We start from the raw sequence: 16473 nt of genomic DNA, 5'->3' as shown, positions 1-16473 counted from the left end.
GACAAGGATGGGCAGGGGAACGTCAGGAGTTTGTGAGAGCCCAGCTGTTCTCAGCAGTGCCTGCATGGAGGAAAACTGGGAGCAGGTGCAAAATGATAATGGATGGAATTCCCTTGGCAAAGGAGCCAAGAATTTTTCAGTGTGTGTGTATGGTCACAGAGCGTAAGAGACAATGAGGTTCATTTCATTTGATGTCCAAAACAGAACTGGCCTCAGTCCTGGAAACCCTACTCTTGCTGGGCCTGCCTGAGCAAGGGGGATGGAAGCATTTGCCCTCTGGAGTTGCTGCCCAAGTGCGTGATGTTATTGCCCTGTTTGCTGGGAGGACTCAAGAGTGCAGCTGGGAAGAGAATATTTCAAGTGTGTGCTGGCATGGAGTGATTTTGGCAGAGCAGTGCCCAGGAGAGAATTGTTGTGTCAAAGCCTTTGGTGTATCAGGTGATGGGCTTGTGTCATGTTCTGGAAGGTTCCCTCTCTCCTCTATTTCCTGTGTCCGTGTCGGTTGTTACTATTGGGGAGATATTTACTAAGAACCATCCTTTCCTCTTTTTATATCCGTCATAATGCTTGAGTGCTGGCATTGCTCATCGTGAGGATGTGAGATCATTGGAATTCCAAAAAAAGAGGAGGCAACTCAGGTTTTGATGCGAGAAGAATTTATTGAAGTGAAAGAATGATGGGAAAGAAGAAGCTGAAGGAATTGGGTGTGAGGTACCATTAGAGCGACCATCAGCCCAGGTGCTTCTTGCAGGAGATATTGTCACCACACTGAGCTGGTGGTGTCAAGAGTGATGCTGAAGTCCCTTAGCAGATGTAACCACCCCTTTTGCCATAGCAGCCCAGGCCTCCCAGCCCATAGCCAAGGCCAAAGCCAAAGCCACCCGAGATGGGCTGTCCCTGGGCATTGAGTTCGCTGCCAACGGCAGCTGAGGAGGTGGATCCGACGACGGTGTTCTGGGGGAAGGAGGTCATGATGGGTCCTGGCATGGTGACCAACACAGGGGAAGGGTTGATGATGACACGGGAATCCTGGCATTGCAGGGCACAGGGCTCGTTGCAGCTGTTGGCCAGCGGGGTGGATCCGCAGGGACGGCAGGAGTTGTAGCAGGCCATGGTTGTGGTGTGGAGGATTCCTGGAAGAGAGGGGAGTGAGAAAGGACAGGAGTGCGGGGTGCAAGGGGAGATGTGTCAGCAGGTTGAGAGAGTGTGGAGGCTGTTGTGGGGCTGTGAGAAGGCGTGAGGGCTGCTGAGGCTGGGGCTTAGTGTGCTGGAAGAGAGGGCCCAGGGGTGCAGGAGAAGGAGAATCAGGGGTTTGAGGCTCACCTGGTTGTCAGCAGGAGCAGAAGGTGTGAGGAGATGTGTGTGAGGGACAGAGGTGCTTGGCTGGCTTTTATGTTGGTTCTGAAGGGGTGGGACAGCCTTGTCCCTTGGCCTTGGGGCATTTCACAGGCTTCAGTTCCTGGCTGTCTCAGAATGATGGATCATGTGGTGGGGAGTGTTTTCCATCCCACAACTCTGCACTGTCATGTCCTGCTTTTGAGTCCGTGTCCATCTGACCTTGACGGCAGCTTTTAAATGCAAGTATTAGAGACCAAAGGCTGTTGATGATGATGTTTTTTGTGGAGGGCTGTAGACGTGAGCAGAGCTTTGGAGAGTGAGGTGTGATCAGTCACCCCATGGCCCTGGTGTGCTGTGGTTTGTAGGTGTCTTGTGGAGAGGGTCCTCATTCCCCAAAAGCCAAGTCAAGCTCCTCTGGGCTTTGGGGCTCTTCTGGGAGTGACAGATGTCCCCTTCCATGACATTCTCTCCCTCCCTATCCTGTTGCCAACTTTCTAATCCTGTCTTTATGCCTTGTCTTTCCTGCTGGATATGGGAAAACAATCCCTGTGACGCCTCCCCTGCTGTCCAATGGCTTGTGTTGGTTCTTCCATGGCGAGGGTCTCGTTTGGACCCTGCTAAGTCAAACTGAGGGATCCCATTGGTGGGCTCTGAGTGAAATCTAGTAAGGGAAAGTGGTGCAGGATCAGAAGACATGTGAGGAGCTCTTGGAGGAACTGTAGACATTAACTTTAGAGAAAAAGAGGGTCGAACCTGTTACTCCTCACAGGTGCCTGACCAGAAATTGTAATTTTGGTTTTGACTAGCATTGGTTTGTGTTTTGTCATGTGGGGAGCGTCTTTCTCACCACAATGCTTCACTGTCATTTCCTGCTCTTAAGGCAATGTCCATCCGACTTTGTTGGCAGCTTTTAAGTGAGAGTTGCTATTTGGGAGGGTTTGCTCGTAAGGTGCATGTCAGAGAAACCAGAATATACAACAAAACCCGAGTAAAAGTAAGTGTGTCATCATGGAGGTCATTTTGTGGCAGTAGTGTGGTTTAGTTTGTGGGTGTGTTGTGCAGAGGGGCCCCATTCCTTCGCAGCCATGTCAGGCTGGTCTGGGCTTTGCAGCTGTGCCATGAATGAGGAGCTGCCCGTTTCCATTGAGGTAATTTTTCCTTTAAAGTGTGAGTGTTTGAGAGCCAAGTCTGGTGTTGATGATGGGTGTCAAAGGGGACTTAAGTCATGACCAATATTCGGAGAGGTGCAGTGTCATCAGTGAGGTCAATGTGTGCAACTGACGTTTTTGGTTTTATCTGTGTGTTGTGGAGAGAGGCCCCAAACTATCCCAGGTCGGTGAGGCTGGTTCAGGCTTTGCATCTGTGCCAGGTATGAGCACCTGGAGTCTTCCATTCCATGTGGGCAGTGGGAGAGTTGCCTCCTCAGCAAGTTGGCAGATGGTGGAGTGTCTGAGGCACCACTTGGTCATTCCACCAGTCAGATGTGTCTGGAGTCAAAGGGTGAATGGAATCCCCTGCATTTCAAGAGTGGAAAGTGTGAAGTTCTGCATCTGGACAGGAATGGGATTGGGCCCCAGTTCGTGCTGTGGATTGAGAGGCTGGAAAGTGTCTGCTGGAGAATAAAGAAACCAGAAGCTCTCAGTGGAGATTTTCTTCAAAAGATATCTCCTGTTTCTAAGACCGAATTCTGGAAATTGTTGCCATGAACTTGTTAGAGGTGGCCGTTCCTCTCTTTAGAGCACTGGGTAGATCCCATGTGGAGTGGTGTGGACAGTTCAGACCTCCATAGGCGAAGAAGCACAAAAGTGCTGGGTTTCTGAAGAGTCAAGGATGGGCAGGGGGATGTCAGGAGTTTGTGAGAGCCCAGCTGTTCTCAGCACTGCTCACATGAAGGAAAAGGGGGCAGGGGCTGAAATGAAAATGGATGCAATTCCCTGGGCAAAGGAGGCAAGAAGTTTTCAATGTCTGTGGATAATCACCGAATGTAAGAGAGAACGGGATCCATTTTTTTTGGAGGTCCAAAACTGCACTGGCCACAGTCCTGTTAACCCTACTCTTGCTTGAGGCTGCCTGAGGATGGGGGATGGGAGCATTTACGCACTGGAGTTGCTGCTCATTTGCATGATGTTATTGCTCTGCTTGCTGGGAGGACTCGAGTGCAGCTGGGAAGAGAATGTTTCAAAGTGCGAGCTGTCATGGAGTGACTTTGGCAGAGCAGTGCACAGAAGGGAATTGTGTCAAAGCCTTTGGTGTATCAGGTGATGGGCTTTGTGTCATGTTCTGGAAGGTTCCCTCTCTCCTCTATTTCCTGTGTCCGTGTCGGTTGTTACTATTGGGGAGATATTTACTAAGAATGAGTCTTTCCTCCTTTTATATCCATCATAATAGTTGAGTGCTGGCATTACACACCGTGAGGATGTGAGATCATTGGAATTCCAAAAAAACAAGGAGGCAACTCAGGTTCTGATGCAAGGCGAATTTATTGAAGTGAAAGAATGATGAGAAAGAAGAAGCTGAAGGAATTGGGTGTGAGGAAGAAAGTTGGCTGACCATCAGCCCAGGTGCTTCTTGCAGGAGATATTGTCAATGCAACGAGCTGGTGGTGTCAGAGGTGGTGCTGAGGTCCCTTAGCAGATGTAGCCACCCCTTCTGCCATAGCAACCCAGGCCTCCCAGCCCATAGCCAAGGCCAAAGCCAAAGCCACCAGAGATGGGCTGTCCCTGGGCATTGAGTTCGCTACCAACGGCAGCCGAGGAGGTGGATCCGACGACGGTGTTCTGGGGGAAGGAGGTCATGATGGGTCCTGGCATGGTGACCAGCACAGGGGAAGGGTTGATGATGACGCTGGAGTTCTGGCATTGCAGGGCACAGGGCTCATTGCAGCTGTTGGCCAGTGGGGTGGGTCCGCAGGGACGGCAGGAGTCATAGCAGGCCATGGGTGTGGTGTGTAGGGTCCCTGGAAGAGAGGGGATGAGGCAGGGCAGGGGTGAGGGATGCAAGGGGTAGAGATGTGTTAGCATGTTGAGAGAGTGTGGAGGCTGTTCTTGGGCTGTGGAGAGGTGTATAGGCTGCTGAGTCTGGGGCCAAGCATGCTCGAAGAGAGGCCCCAGGGGTGCAGGAGCAGGAGGCTCATGGGTTTGATTCTCACCTGGTTGTCAACAGGAGCAGAAGTCGTGAGGAGAAGTGTGTGAGGGACAGAGACTCTGGGCTGGCTTTTATGCTGGTTCTGGAGGGGTGGGACCACCTTGTCCCTTGGCCTTGGGGCATTTTGCAGGTAACATTTCCTGGCTGTCTCAGAATGATGGGTCATGTGGTTGGGAGTGTTTTCCATCCCACAACTCTGCAGTGTCATGTCCTTCTTTTGAGTCCCTGTCCATCTGACCTTGGCTGCAGCTTTTAAATGCAAGTATTAGAGACCAAAGGCTGTTGATGATGATGTTTTTTTGGGGAGGGCTGTAGACGTGAGCAGAGCTTTGGAGAGTGAGGTGTCATGAGTGAGGTCACCCCCTGGCCCTGGTGTGCTGTGGTTTGTGGGTGTCTTGTGGAGAGGGTCCTCATTCCCCAAAAGCCAAGTCAGGCTCCTCTGGACTTTGGGGCTCTTCTGGAGGTAATGGATATCCCCTTCCATCACACCCTCTCCCTCCCTATCCTGTTGGGAACAATCTAAACCCATCTATATGCCAGGCTTTTCCTACTGGATATGGGAAAACAATCGCTGTGACGCCTCCCCGGCTGTCCAATGGCTTGTGTTGGTTCATCCACAGTGCTGGTCTCTGCTGAGCCCTGCTCGTGCGGTTCTGGGGTTCCATTGGTGGGCTCTGAGTGAAATTTGGAAGTTAAAAGTGGCGCAGGATAAGAAGAAGACATGTGAGGTGCAGCTGGAGGAACTGTAGATATTCACTTTTGAGAAAACTAGGGTTGAATTTTTTACTCTGTAGAGGTACGCAAATGGAGACTAATGTCGGTTTTCTCTGGCAAAACTTGTGAATCATGATGTGGGGAGTTTGTTCCTCACCACAGCTGTACAGTGTCATGTCCTGCTTTTGAGGCCATTTCCATCTGACCTTGGCATTAGCTTTTAAGTGAGAGTTGCTATTTGGGAGGATTTTCTTGGAAGATGTGTGTCAGAAAAACCAGAATATACAACAAAAGCCGAGTAAAAGTAAGGGTGTCATCAGTGAGGTCATTTTGTGGCAGTAGTGTGGTTTAGTTTGTGGGTGTGTTGTGAAGAGGGGCCCCATTCCATCACAGCCATGTCAGGCTGGTCTGGGCTTTGCAACTGTACCGTGCATGAGGAGCTGCCCCTTCCATTGCGGTCATTCTTCTTTTAAAGTGTGAGTGTTTGAGAGCAAAGTCTGGTGTTGATGGTGCATGTGAAAGGGGATTGAAGAGGTGACCAATATTTGGAGAGGTGCAGTGTCATCAGTGAGTCAACATCATGGAACTCATGGTTCTATGTTCATGCGTGTGTTGTGAAGAGGAGCCCCAAACTATCCCAGGTCTGTCGGGCTGGTCTGGGCTTTGAATCTGTGCCAGGTGTGAGCTCCTGGACTCTTCCATTCCATGTGGGCAGTGGGAGAGTTGCCTCCTCCGCAAGTTGGTGGATGGTGGAGTGTCTGAGGCATCTCTTGGCTGTGCTGCCAGTCAGATGCATCTGGAGTCTAGAGGAGAAAGGAATCTCCTGAATTTCAAGAGTGTAGAATGTGAAGTTCTGCATGTGGGCAGGAATGACATTGGGCCTCAGGTCATGCTTGGGGCTGAGAGGCTGGAAAGCAGCTGGTGATCCCAAGATGACAGTGGAGCTTTTCTTCAAAGGATGTCCCCAGTGTCTAAGACAAAATCTGGAAATTTTTGCCATGAAGATGTTGGGAAAGGTGGCTGTTCCTCTCTTTAGAGTGCTGGTGAGATCCCATGTGGAGTAGTGTGGATGGTTCTGGTCTCCGCAGGTGAAGAAGCACAAAAGTGGGTGGAAGTCAAGCTGAGGGCCACCAGATAATGCCAGGGCTGGAGAATGTTTGCTAGAGGAGAGACTGAGAGAGCTGGGATTCTGAAGAGACAAGGATGGGCAGGGGGATGTCAGGAGTTTGTGAGGGCCCAGCTGTTCTCAGCAGTGCCCACATGAAGGAAAAGGGGGCAGGTGCACAAATGACAATTGATGGAATTCCCTGGGCAAAGGAGGCAAGAAGTTTTCAATGTCTGGATAATCACCGAATGTAAGAGAGAACGGGATCCATTTTTTTTGGAGGTCCAAAACTGCACTGGCCACAGTCCTGTTAACCCTACTCTTGCTTGAAGCTGCCTGAGGATGGGGGATGGGAGCATTTTCTCTCTGGAGTTGCTGCTCATTTGCATGATGCTTTTGCTCTGTTTGCTGGGAGGACTCAAGAGTGCAGCTGGGAAGAGAATGTTTCAGAGTGCGAGCTGTCATGGAGTGACTTTGGCAGAGCAGTGCCCTAGAGAGAATTGTTGTGTCAAAGCCTTTGTTGAATCAGGTGATGGGCTTGTGTCATGTTCTGCAAGGTGCCTCCCTCTCCTCTGTTTCCTGTGTCAGTGTTGGTTGTTACTGGTGGGGAGGTATTTGCTAAGAACGGTTCTTTCCTCCTTTTATATCCATCATAATGGTTGAGTGCTGGCATTACACACCGTGAGGATGTGAGATCATTGGAATTCCAAAAAAACAAGGAGGCAACTCAGGTTCTGATGCAAGAAGAATTTATTGAAGTACTAGAATGATGAGAAAGAAGAAGCTGAAGGAATTGGGTGTGAGGAAGAAAGTCGGCTGACCATCAGCCCAGGTGCTTGGCTTGCAGGAGATGTTGTCAATGCAACGAGCTGGTGGTGTCAGAGGTGGTGCCAAGGTCCCTTAGCAGATGTAGCCACCCCTTCTGCCATAGCAGCCCAGGCCTCCCAGACCATAGCCAAGGCCGAAGCCAAAGCCACCAGAGATGGGCTGTCCCTGGGCATTGAGTTCACTGCCAACGGCAGCCGAGGAGGTGGATCCGACGACGGTGTTCTGGGGAAAGGAGGTCATGATGGGTCCTGGCATGGTGACCAGCACAGGGGAAGGGTTGATGATGACACGGGAATCCTGGCATTGCAGGGCACAGGGCTCGTTGCAGCTGTTGGCCAGCGGGGTGGGTCCGCAGGGACGGCAGATGTTGTTGCAGGCCATGGGTGTGGTGTGGTATAGAGGATTCCTGGAAGAGAGGGGAGTGAGAAAGGGCAGGGGTGCAGGGTGCAAGGAGTGGAGATATGTCAGCATGTTGAGAGAGTGTGGAGGCTGTTGTGGAGCTGTGAGGAGGCATGAGGGCTGCTGAGGCTGGGCCTGAGCATGCAGGTAGAGGGGGGTGCAGGAGCAGGAGGCTCAGGGGTTTGAGGCTCACCTGGTTGTCAGCAGGAGATGAAGGCGTGAGGTGGAGTGTGTGAGGGACAGAGGTGCTTGGCTGGCTTTTATGTTGGTTCTGAAGGGGTGGGACAGCCTTGTCCCTTGGCCTTGGGACATTTTGCAGGTAACATTTCCTGGCTGTCTCAGAATGATGGGTCATGTGGTGGGGAGTGTTTTCCATCCCACAACTCTGCACTGTCATGTCCTGCTTTTGAGTCTGTTTCCATCCGACCTTGGCGTCAGCTTTTAAATGCAAGTATTAGAGACCAAAGGCTGTAGATGATGATGTTTTTTGTGGAGGGCTGTAGATGTGACCAGAGCGTTGGAGAGTGAGGTGTCATGAGTGAGGTCACCCCATGGCCCTGGTGTGCTGCGGTTTGTGGGTGTCTTGTGGAGAGGGTCCTCATTCCCCAAAAGCCAAGTCAGGCTCCTCTGGCCTTTGGGGCTCATTGGGAGTGACAGATGTCCTCTTCCATTGCATCCTCTCCCTCCCTATCCTGTTGGGAACAATCTAAACCCATCTATATGCCAGGCTTTTCCTGCTGGATATGGGAAAACAATCCCTTTGACGCCTCCCCGGCTGTCCAATGGCTTGTGTTGGTTCATCGATGGCGAGGGTCTCATTTGAGCCCTGCAAGGTCAGACTGAGCGATTCCATTGGTGGGCACTGAGTGAAAATGGGCAGAGTAAAATGGTGAAGGATAGGAAGATGACATGTGAGGAGCAGTTGGAGGAACAGCAGATACTCACTTTTGAGAAAAACGGGGTTGAACTTGTTATTCTCTATTGGAACCTTTAAGGAAATTGTAACCTTAGTTTTGACTAGCTTAGATTTGTGAATCATGATGTGGGGAGTGTTTGCCTCACCACAGCTGTACAGTGTCATGTCCTGCTCTTGAGGCCATGTCCATCTGACCTTGTTGGCAGCTTTTAAGTGAGAGTTGCTATTTGGGAGGGTTTGCTCGTAAGGTGCATTTCAGAGAAACCAGAATATACAACAAACCCCGAATAAAAGTGAGTGTGTCGTTAGTTGGTCATTTTGTGGCAGTAGTGTGGTTTAGTTTGTGGGTGTGTTGTGAAGAGGGGCCCCATTCCATTGCAGCCATGTCAGGCTGTTCTGGGCTTTGCAACTGTGCCGTGCATGAGGAGCTGCCCCTTCCACTGCTGTCTTTCTTCCTTTACAGTGTGAGTGTTTGAGAGCAAAGTCTGGTGTTGATGGTGAGTGTCAATGAGGACTGAAGATGTGACCAATATTTGGAGAGGTGCGTTGTCATCAGTGAGATCAACATGATGGAACTCATGATTATGGGTTTATGGATGTGTTGTGAAGAGGGGCCCCAAACTATCCCAGGTTGGTCAGGCTGGTCTGAGCCATGAATCTGTGCCAGGTGTGAGCCCCTGGACTCTTCTGTTCCATGTGGGCAGTGGGAGAGTTGCCTCCTCAGCAAGCTGGCGGATGGTGGAGTGGCTGAGGCACCACTTGGTCATTCCACCAGTCAGATGTGTCTGGGGTCTCATGGTGAAAGGAATCTCCTGCATTTCAAGATTAGAATAGGTGAAGTTCTGCATCTGGGCAGAAATGGCATTGTGCTCTGGTTCATGCTGTTGACCGAGAGAGTGGAAAGCAGCTGTTGGAGAACACAGAAATCACAAGGTCACAGTGCAGCTTTATTTCAAAGGATGTCAGCCATCCTCCAAGACAGAATTCTGAAACTTGTCATGAATTTGAGAGAAGTGGCTGTTCCTCTCTTTAGAGCTTTGGGTAGATCCCATGTGGAGTGGTGTGGACAGTTCAGACCTCCACAGGTGATGAAGCACAAAAGTGGGTGGTGAAGGAAGACCGTTTGGTGGCCACCAGAGAGTGGAAGGGCTGGAGAATGTTTGCTAGAGAAGAGACTGAGAGAGCTGGGATCCTGAAGAGACAAAGATGGGCAGGGGGATGTCAGGAATTTGTGAGAGCCCTGCTGTTCTCAGCAGGGCATATCTTAAATGAAAGAGGGCAAAAGCAAAATTGAAAGTGGATGGAATTCCCTGGGCAAAGGAGGCAAGAATATTTCAGTGTGTGGATGGTCACAGAGTGTAAGAGACAACAGGGTCTCTTTTCTTCAATGTCCAAAACTGCACTGGCCACAGTCCTGGAAAACCTGCTCTTACTTGAGGGTGCTTGAGGAAGAGGGCTGGAATCATATGCGCTCTGCAGATGCTGCCCAAGTGCATGATGTTATTGCCCTGTTTGCTGGGAGGACACAAGAGTGCTGCTGAGAAGAAAATGTTTCAAACTGCATGCTAGCATGGAGTGATTTTGGCAGAGCAGTGCACAGAAGAAAATTGTTGTTTCAAAGCCTTTGTTGTATCAGGTGATGGGCTTGTGTCATGTTCTGGAAGGCCCCCCCTTGTCCTCTGTTTCCTGTGTCCGTGTTGGTTGTTACGAGTGGGGAGGTATTTGCTAAGAACGGTTCTTCCCTCCTTTTATATCCATCATAATGGTTGAGTGCTGGCATTACACACCGTGAGGATGTGAGATCATTGGAATTCCAAAAAAACAAGGAGGCAACTCAGGTTCTGATGCAAGAAGAATTTATTGAAGTACTAGAATGATGAGAAAGAAGAAGCTGAAGGAATTGGGTGTGAGGAAGAAAGTCGGCTGACCATCAGCCCAGGTGCTTGGCTTGCAGGAGATGTTGTCAATGCAACAAGCTGGTGGTGTCAGAGGTGGTGCCGAGATCCCTTAGCAGATGTAGCCACCCCTTCTGCCATAGCAGCCCAGGCCTCCCAGCCCATAGCCAAGGCCAAAGCCAAAGCCACCAGAGATGGGCTGTCCCTGGGCATTGAGTTCGCTACCAACGGCAGCCGAGGAGGTGGATCCGACGACGGTGTTCTGGGGGAAGGAGGTCATGATGGGTCCTGGCATGGTGACCAGCACAGGGGAAGGGTTGATGATGACGCTGGAGTTCTGGCATTGCAGGGCACAGGGCTCGTTGCAGCTGTTGGCCAGTGGGGTGGGTCCGCAGGGACGGCAGGAGTTGTAGCAGGCCATGGGTGTGGTGTGGAGGGTCCCTGGAAGAGAAGGGAGTGAGGCTGGGCAGGGGTGTGGGGGTGGAAACGGTGGTGATGCAGGAGAGAAAGAGGGAGGTATGAGGAGGCTGTTGTGGGGCTGTGGGGAGGTATGAGAGCTGCTGAGGCTGGTGCTGAGATTGCTGGCAGGGAGAGGCCAGGGGTTCAGGGGCAGGAGGATCAGGGGTTTTAGGCTCACCTGGTTGTCAGCAGGAGCAGAAGCTGTGAGGAGAAGTGTGTGAGGGACAGAGGCACTGGGCCGGCTTTTATGTTGGTTCTGGAGGGGTGGGACTACCTTGTCCTGCGGCCTTGGGGCATTTTACAGGCTGCAGTTCCTGGCTGTCTCAGAATGATGGGTCATGTGGTGGGGAGTGTTTTCCATCCCACAACTCTGCACTGTCATGTCCTGCTTTTGAGTCTGTGTCCATCTGACCTTGACGGCAGCTTTTAAATGCAAGTATTAGAGACCAAAGGCTGTTGATGATGATGTTTTTTGTGGAGGGCTGTAGACGTGAGCAGAGCTTTGGAGAGTGAGGTGTCATGAGTGAGGTCACCCCATGGCCCTGGTGTGCTGTGGTTTGTGGGTGTCTTGTGGAGAGGGTCCTCATTCCCCAAAAGCCAAGTCAGGCTCCTCTGGGCTTTGGGGCTCTTCTGGAGGTGACCGATTTCCTCTTCCATCACATCCTCTCCCTCCCTATCTTGTTGCCGACATTCTAAACCCAACAGTGTGCCTTGTCTTTCCTGCTGGATATGGGAAAACAATCCCTGTGGCGCCTCCCCTGCCGTGCTATGGCTTGTGTTGGTTCATCCACAGTGCTGGTCTCTGCTGAGCCCTGCTCATGCGGTTCTGGGGTTCCATTGGTGGGCTCTGAGTGAAATTTGGAAGTTAAAAGTGGCGCAGGATAAGAAGAAGACATGTGAGGTGCAGCTGGAGGAACTGTAGATATTCACTTTTGAGAAAACTAGGGTTGAATTTTTTACTCTGTAGAGGTACGCAAACGGAAACTAAAATCGGTTTTCTCTGGCAGAACTTGTGAATCATGATGTGGGGAGTTTGTTCCTCACCACTGCTGTACAGTTTCATGTCCTGCTCTTGAGGCCATGCCCATCTGACCTTGGCATTAGCTTTTAAGTGAGAGTGGCTATTTGGGAGGATTTTCTTGGAAGATGTGTGTCAGAAAAACCAGAATATACAACAAAAGCCGAGTAAAGGTAAGGGTGTCATCAGTGAGGTCATTTTGTGGCAGTAGTGTGGTTTAGTTTGTGGGTGTGTTGTGAAGAGGGGCCCCATTCCATCACAGCTATGTCAGGCTGGTCTGGGCTTTGCAACTGTACCGTGCATGAGGAGCTGCCCCTTCCATTGCGGTCATTCTTCTTTTAAAGTGTGAGTGTTTGAGAGCAAAGTCTGGTGTTGATGGTTCATGTGAAAGGGGATTGAAGAGGTGACCAATATTTGGAGAGGTGCAGTGTCATCAGTGAGTCAACATCATGGAACTCATGGTTCTATGTTCATGCGTGTGTTGTGAAGAGGAGCCCCAAACTATCCCAGGTCTGTCGGGCTGGTCTGGGCTTTGAATCTGTGCCAGGTGTGAGCTCCTGGACTCTTCCATTCCATGTGGGCAGTGGGAGAGTTGCCTCCTCAGCAAGTTGGTGGATAGTGGAGTGTCTGAGGCACCTCTTGGCTTTGCCACCTGTCAGAGGCATCTGGAGTATAGAGTTGAATGCAATTTTCTGTATTTCAAGAGTGGAAAAAGTGATGTTCTGCATGTGGGCAGGAATGGCATTGGGCCCAGGTCATACCATGTACTGAGAGACGGGAAAGCGGCTGGTGGAGAGCACAGAAATCACAAAGTCGCAGTGGAGCTTTACTTCAGATGATGTCTGCAATGTCCAAGACAGATTTCTGAAAATAGTTGCCATCAAGTTGTTAGAGGTGGCCATTCCTCTCTTTAGAGTGTATGATGTTATTGGTCTGTGTCCTGGGAGGATTCAAGAGTGCAGCTGGGAAGAGAATGTTTCTAAGTGTGTGCTGGCATGGAGTGACCTTTGGCAGAGCAGTTCCCAGGAGAGAATTGTTGTGTCAAGGTCTTTGGTGTATCAGGTGATGGGCTTGTGTCCTGTTCTGGAAGGTCCCCCCTTGTCCTCTGTTTCCTGTGTCCGTGTTGGTTGTTACTGGTGGGGAGGTATTTGCTAAGAACGGTTCTTTCATCCTTTTATATCCATCATAATGGTTGAATGCTGGCATTACACGCCGTGAGGATGTGAGATCATTGGAATTCCAAAAAGACAAGGAGGCAACTCAGGTTCTGATGCAAGAAGAATTTATTGAAGTGAAAGAATGATGAGAAAGAAGAAGCTGAAGGAATTGGGTGTGAGGAAGAAAGTCGGCTGACCATCAGCCCAGGTGCTTGGCTTGCAGGAGATGTTGTCAATGCAACGAGCTGGTGGTGTCAGGGGTGGTGCCAAGGTCCCTTAGCAGATGTAGCCACCCCTTCTGCCATAGCAGCCCAGGCCTCCCAGCCCATAGCCAAGGCCAAAGCCAAAGCCACCAGAGATGGGCTGTCCCTGGGCATTGAGTTCGCTACCAACGGCAGCCGAGGAGGTGGATCCGACGACGGTGTTCTGGGGGAAGGAGGTCATGATGGGTCCTGGCATGGTGACCAGCACAGGGGAAGGGTTGATGATGACACTGGAGTTCTGGCATTGCAGGGCACAGGGCTCGTTGCAGCTGTTGGCCAGTGGGGTGGGTCCGCAGGGACGGCAGATGTTGTTGCAGGCCATGGGTGTGGTGTGGTGTGGTATAGAGGATTCCTGGAAGAGAGGGGAGTGAGAAAGGACAGGGGTGCAGGGTGCAAGGGGTGGAGATATGTCAGCATGTTGAGAGAGTGTGGAGGCTGTTGTGGGGCTGTGGGGAGGCGTGAGGGCTGCTGAGGCTGGAGCTGAGCATGCAGGTAGAGAGGGGTGCAGGAGCAGGAGGCTCAGGGGTTTTAGGCTCACCTGGTTGTCAGCAGGAGATGAAGGCGTGAGGTGGAGTGTGTGAGGGACAGAGGTGCTTGGCTGGCTTTTATGTTGGTTCTGAAGGGGTGGGACCACCTTGTCCCTTGGCCTTGGGGCATTTTGCAGGTAACATTTCCTGGCTGTCTCAGAATGATGGGTCATGTGGTTGGGAGTGTTTTCCATCCCACAACTCTGCAGTGTCATGTCCTTCTTTTGAGTCCGTGTCCATCTGACCTTGACGGCAGCTTTTAAATGCAAGTATTAGAGACCAAAGGCTGTTGATGATGATGTTTTTTGTGGAGGGCTGTAGACGTGAGCAGAGCTTTGGAGAGTGAGGTGTCATGAGTGAGGTCACCCCCTGGCCCTGGTGTGCTGTGGTTTGTGGGTGTCTTGTGGAGAGGGTCCTCATTCCCCATAGTCCAAGTCAGGCTCCTCTGGGCTTTGGGGCTCTTCTGGATGTGACCGATTTCCTCTTCCATCACATCCTCTCCCTCCCTATCTTGTTGCCGACATTCTAAACCCAACTGTGTGCCTTGTCTTTCCTGCTGGATATGGGAAAACAATCCCTGTGACGCCTCCCCTGCCGTGCTATGGCTTGTGTTGGTTCATCCACAGTGCTGGTCTCTGCTGAGCCCTGCTCGTGAGGTTCTGGGCTTCCATTGGTGGGCTCTGAGTGAAACTGGGCAGTTAAAAGTGGCGCAGGATAAGAAGAAGACATGTGAGGAGCAGCTGGAGGAACTGCAGATATTCACTTTTGAGAAACATAGGGTTGAATTTTTTACTCTGTAGAGGTACGCAAACGGAAACTAAAATCGGTTTTCTCTGGCAAAACTTGTGAATCATGATGTGGGGAGTTTGTTCCTCACCACTGCTGTGCAGTGTCATGTCCTGCTCTTGAGGCCATGCCCATCTGACCTTGGCATTAGCTTTTAAGTGAGAGTTGCTATTTGGGAGGATTTTCTTGGAAGATGTGTGTCAGAAAAACCAGAATATACAACAAAAGCCAACGAAAATCAAGGGTGTCATCAGTGAGGTCATTTTGTGGCAGTAGTGTGGTTTAGTTTTTCGGTTGTGTTGTGAAGAGGGGCCCCATTCCATCACATCTATGTCAGGCTGCTCTGGGCTTTGCAACTGTGTCGTGCATGAGGAGCTGCCCCTTCCATTGCGGTCATTCTTCTTTTAAAGTGTGAGTGTTTGAGAGCAAAGTCTGGTGTTGATGGTGCATGTGAAAGGGGATTGAAGATGTGATCAATATTTGGAGAGTTGCAGTGTCATCAGTGAGTCAACATGATGGAACTCATGGTTCTATGTTCATGGGTGTGTTGTGAAGAGGAGCCCCAAACTATCCCAGGTCTGTCGGGCTGGTCTGGGCTTTGAATCTGTGCCAGGTGTGAGCTCCTGGACTCTTCCATTCCATGTGGGCAGTGGGAGAGTTGCCTCCTCCGCAAGTTGGTGGATGGTGGAGTGTCTGAGGCATCTCTTGGCTGTGCTGCCAGTCAGATGCATCTGGAGTCTAGAGGAGAAAGGAATCTCCTGAATTTCAAGAGTGTAGAATGTGAAGTTCTGCATGTGGGCAGGAATGACATTGGGCCTCAGGTCATGCTTGGGGCTGAGAGGCTGGAAAGCAGCTGGTGATCCCAAGATGACAGTGGAGCTTTACTTCAAAGGATGTCCCCAGTGTCTAAGACAAAATCAGGAAATTATTGCCATGAAGATGTTGGGAAAGGTGGCTGTTCCTCTCTTTAGAGCGCTGGTGAGATCCCATGTGGAGTAGTGTGGATGGTTCTGGTCTCCGCAGGTGAAGAAGCACAAAAGTGGGTGGAAGTCAAGCTGAGGGCCACCAGATAATGCCAGGGCTGGAGAATGTTTGCTAGAGGAGAGACTGAGAGAGCTGGGATTCTGAAGAGACAAGGATGGGCAGGGGGATGTCAGGAGTTTGTGAGGGCCCAGCTGTTCTCAGCAGTGCCCACATGAAGGAAAAGGGGGCAGGTGCACAAATGACAATTGATGGAATTCCCTGGGCAAAGGAGGCAAGAAGTTTTCAATGTCTGGATAATCACCGAATGTAAGAGAGAACGGGATCCATTTTTTTTGGAGGTCCAAAACTGCACTGGCCACAGTCCTGTTAACCCTACTCTTGCTTGAAGCTGCCTGAGGATGGGGGATGGGAGCATTTTCACTCTGGAGTTGCTGCTCATTTGCATGATGCTTTTGCTCTGCTTGCTGGGAGGACTCAAGAGTGCAGCTGGGAAGAGAATGTTTCAGAGTGCGAGCTGTCATGGAGTGACTTTGGCAGAGCAGTGCCCTAGAGAGTATTGTTGTGTCAAAGCCTTTGTTGAATCAGGTGATGGGCTTGTGTCATGTTCTGGAAGGTGCCTCCCTCTCCTCTGTTTCCTGTGTCAGTGTTGGTTGTTACTGTTGGGGAGGTATTTGCTAAGAACGGTTCTTTCCTCCTTTTATATCCATCATAATGGTTGAGTGCTGGCATTACACACCGTGAGGATGTGAGATCATTGGAATTCCAAAAAAACAAGGAGGCAACTCAGGTTCTGATGCAAGAAGAATTTATTGAAGTACTAGAATGATGAGAAAGAAGAAGCTGAAGGAATTGGGTGTGAGGAAGAAAGTCGTCTGACCATCAGCCCAGGTGCTTGGCTTGCAGGAGATGTTGTCAATGCAACGAGCTGGTGGTGTCAGAG

At 50.8% G+C, this 16473-nt stretch overlaps 3 protein-coding genes and 2 pseudogenes across 3 annotated transcripts; all 5 read right to left on the bottom strand.

Annotated features, from left to right (window-relative positions):
- Nucleotides 1–804: 804 nt before the first annotated feature.
- LOC111942097 (feather beta keratin-like) lies at nucleotides 805–1113 on the bottom strand. Its single transcript, XM_023945292.2, has one exon. It carries the CDS (start codon nucleotides 1111–1113, stop codon nucleotides 805–807), a length of 309 nt encoding a protein of 102 aa, XP_023801060.2.
- Nucleotides 1114–3965: 2852 nt separating this feature from the next.
- On the bottom strand, nucleotides 3966–4274 carry LOC147655247 (feather beta keratin pseudogene; annotated as a pseudogene).
- A 2927-nt stretch (nucleotides 4275–7201) lies between these two features.
- LOC111942985 (feather beta keratin-like) lies at nucleotides 7202–7510 on the bottom strand. The gene has a single exon (XM_023946045.2). The coding sequence runs from the start codon at nucleotides 7508–7510 to the stop codon at nucleotides 7202–7204; it is 309 nt and encodes a 102-aa protein (XP_023801813.2).
- A 2941-nt stretch (nucleotides 7511–10451) lies between these two features.
- Nucleotides 10452–10760, bottom strand: LOC111942983 (feather beta keratin pseudogene; annotated as a pseudogene).
- Nucleotides 10761–13084: 2324 nt separating this feature from the next.
- On the bottom strand, nucleotides 13085–16194 carry LOC147655246 (feather beta keratin-like). The gene is made up of 2 exons (XM_086876049.1): nucleotides 13775–16194; nucleotides 13085–13588 (listed from the first exon to the last, which is right to left on the bottom strand). The coding sequence occupies exons 1-2, from the start codon at nucleotides 13976–13978 to the stop codon at nucleotides 13250–13252; spliced, it is 543 nt and encodes a 180-aa protein (XP_086732175.1). The 5' UTR covers nucleotides 13979–16194; the 3' UTR covers nucleotides 13085–13249.
- Between the last annotated feature and the right edge of the window lie 279 nt (nucleotides 16195–16473).

This window comes from Cyanistes caeruleus, chromosome 1 (assembly GCF_971803275.1).
Source record: "Cyanistes caeruleus chromosome 1, bCyaCae1.hap1.1, whole genome shotgun sequence".
In the NCBI taxonomy this organism is placed as follows: domain Eukaryota; kingdom Metazoa; phylum Chordata; class Aves; order Passeriformes; family Paridae; genus Cyanistes; species Cyanistes caeruleus.
Note: the sequence above shows the minus strand (reverse complement) of the source record. Positions and strands in the feature narration are given on the sequence as shown.

Excerpts from the sequence above, each read along its gene's own strand:
- LOC111942097 (XM_023945292.2), bottom strand. The coding sequence starts at position 1,113 with ATGGCCTGCTACAACTCCTGCCGTCCCTGCGGATCCACCCCGCTGGCC.
- LOC111942985 (XM_023946045.2), bottom strand. The coding sequence starts at position 7,510 with ATGGCCTGCAACAACATCTGCCGTCCCTGCGGACCCACCCCGCTGGCC.
- LOC147655246 (XM_086876049.1), bottom strand. The coding sequence starts at position 13,978 with ATGACACTGCAGAGTTGTGGGATGGAAAACACTCCCAACCACATGACC. Across the intron at positions 13,589-13,774 it reads CATCTCCTGCTGACAACCAG|GAATCCTCTATACCACACCA; the intron begins GTGAGCCTAAAA and ends CCTCTCTTCCAG.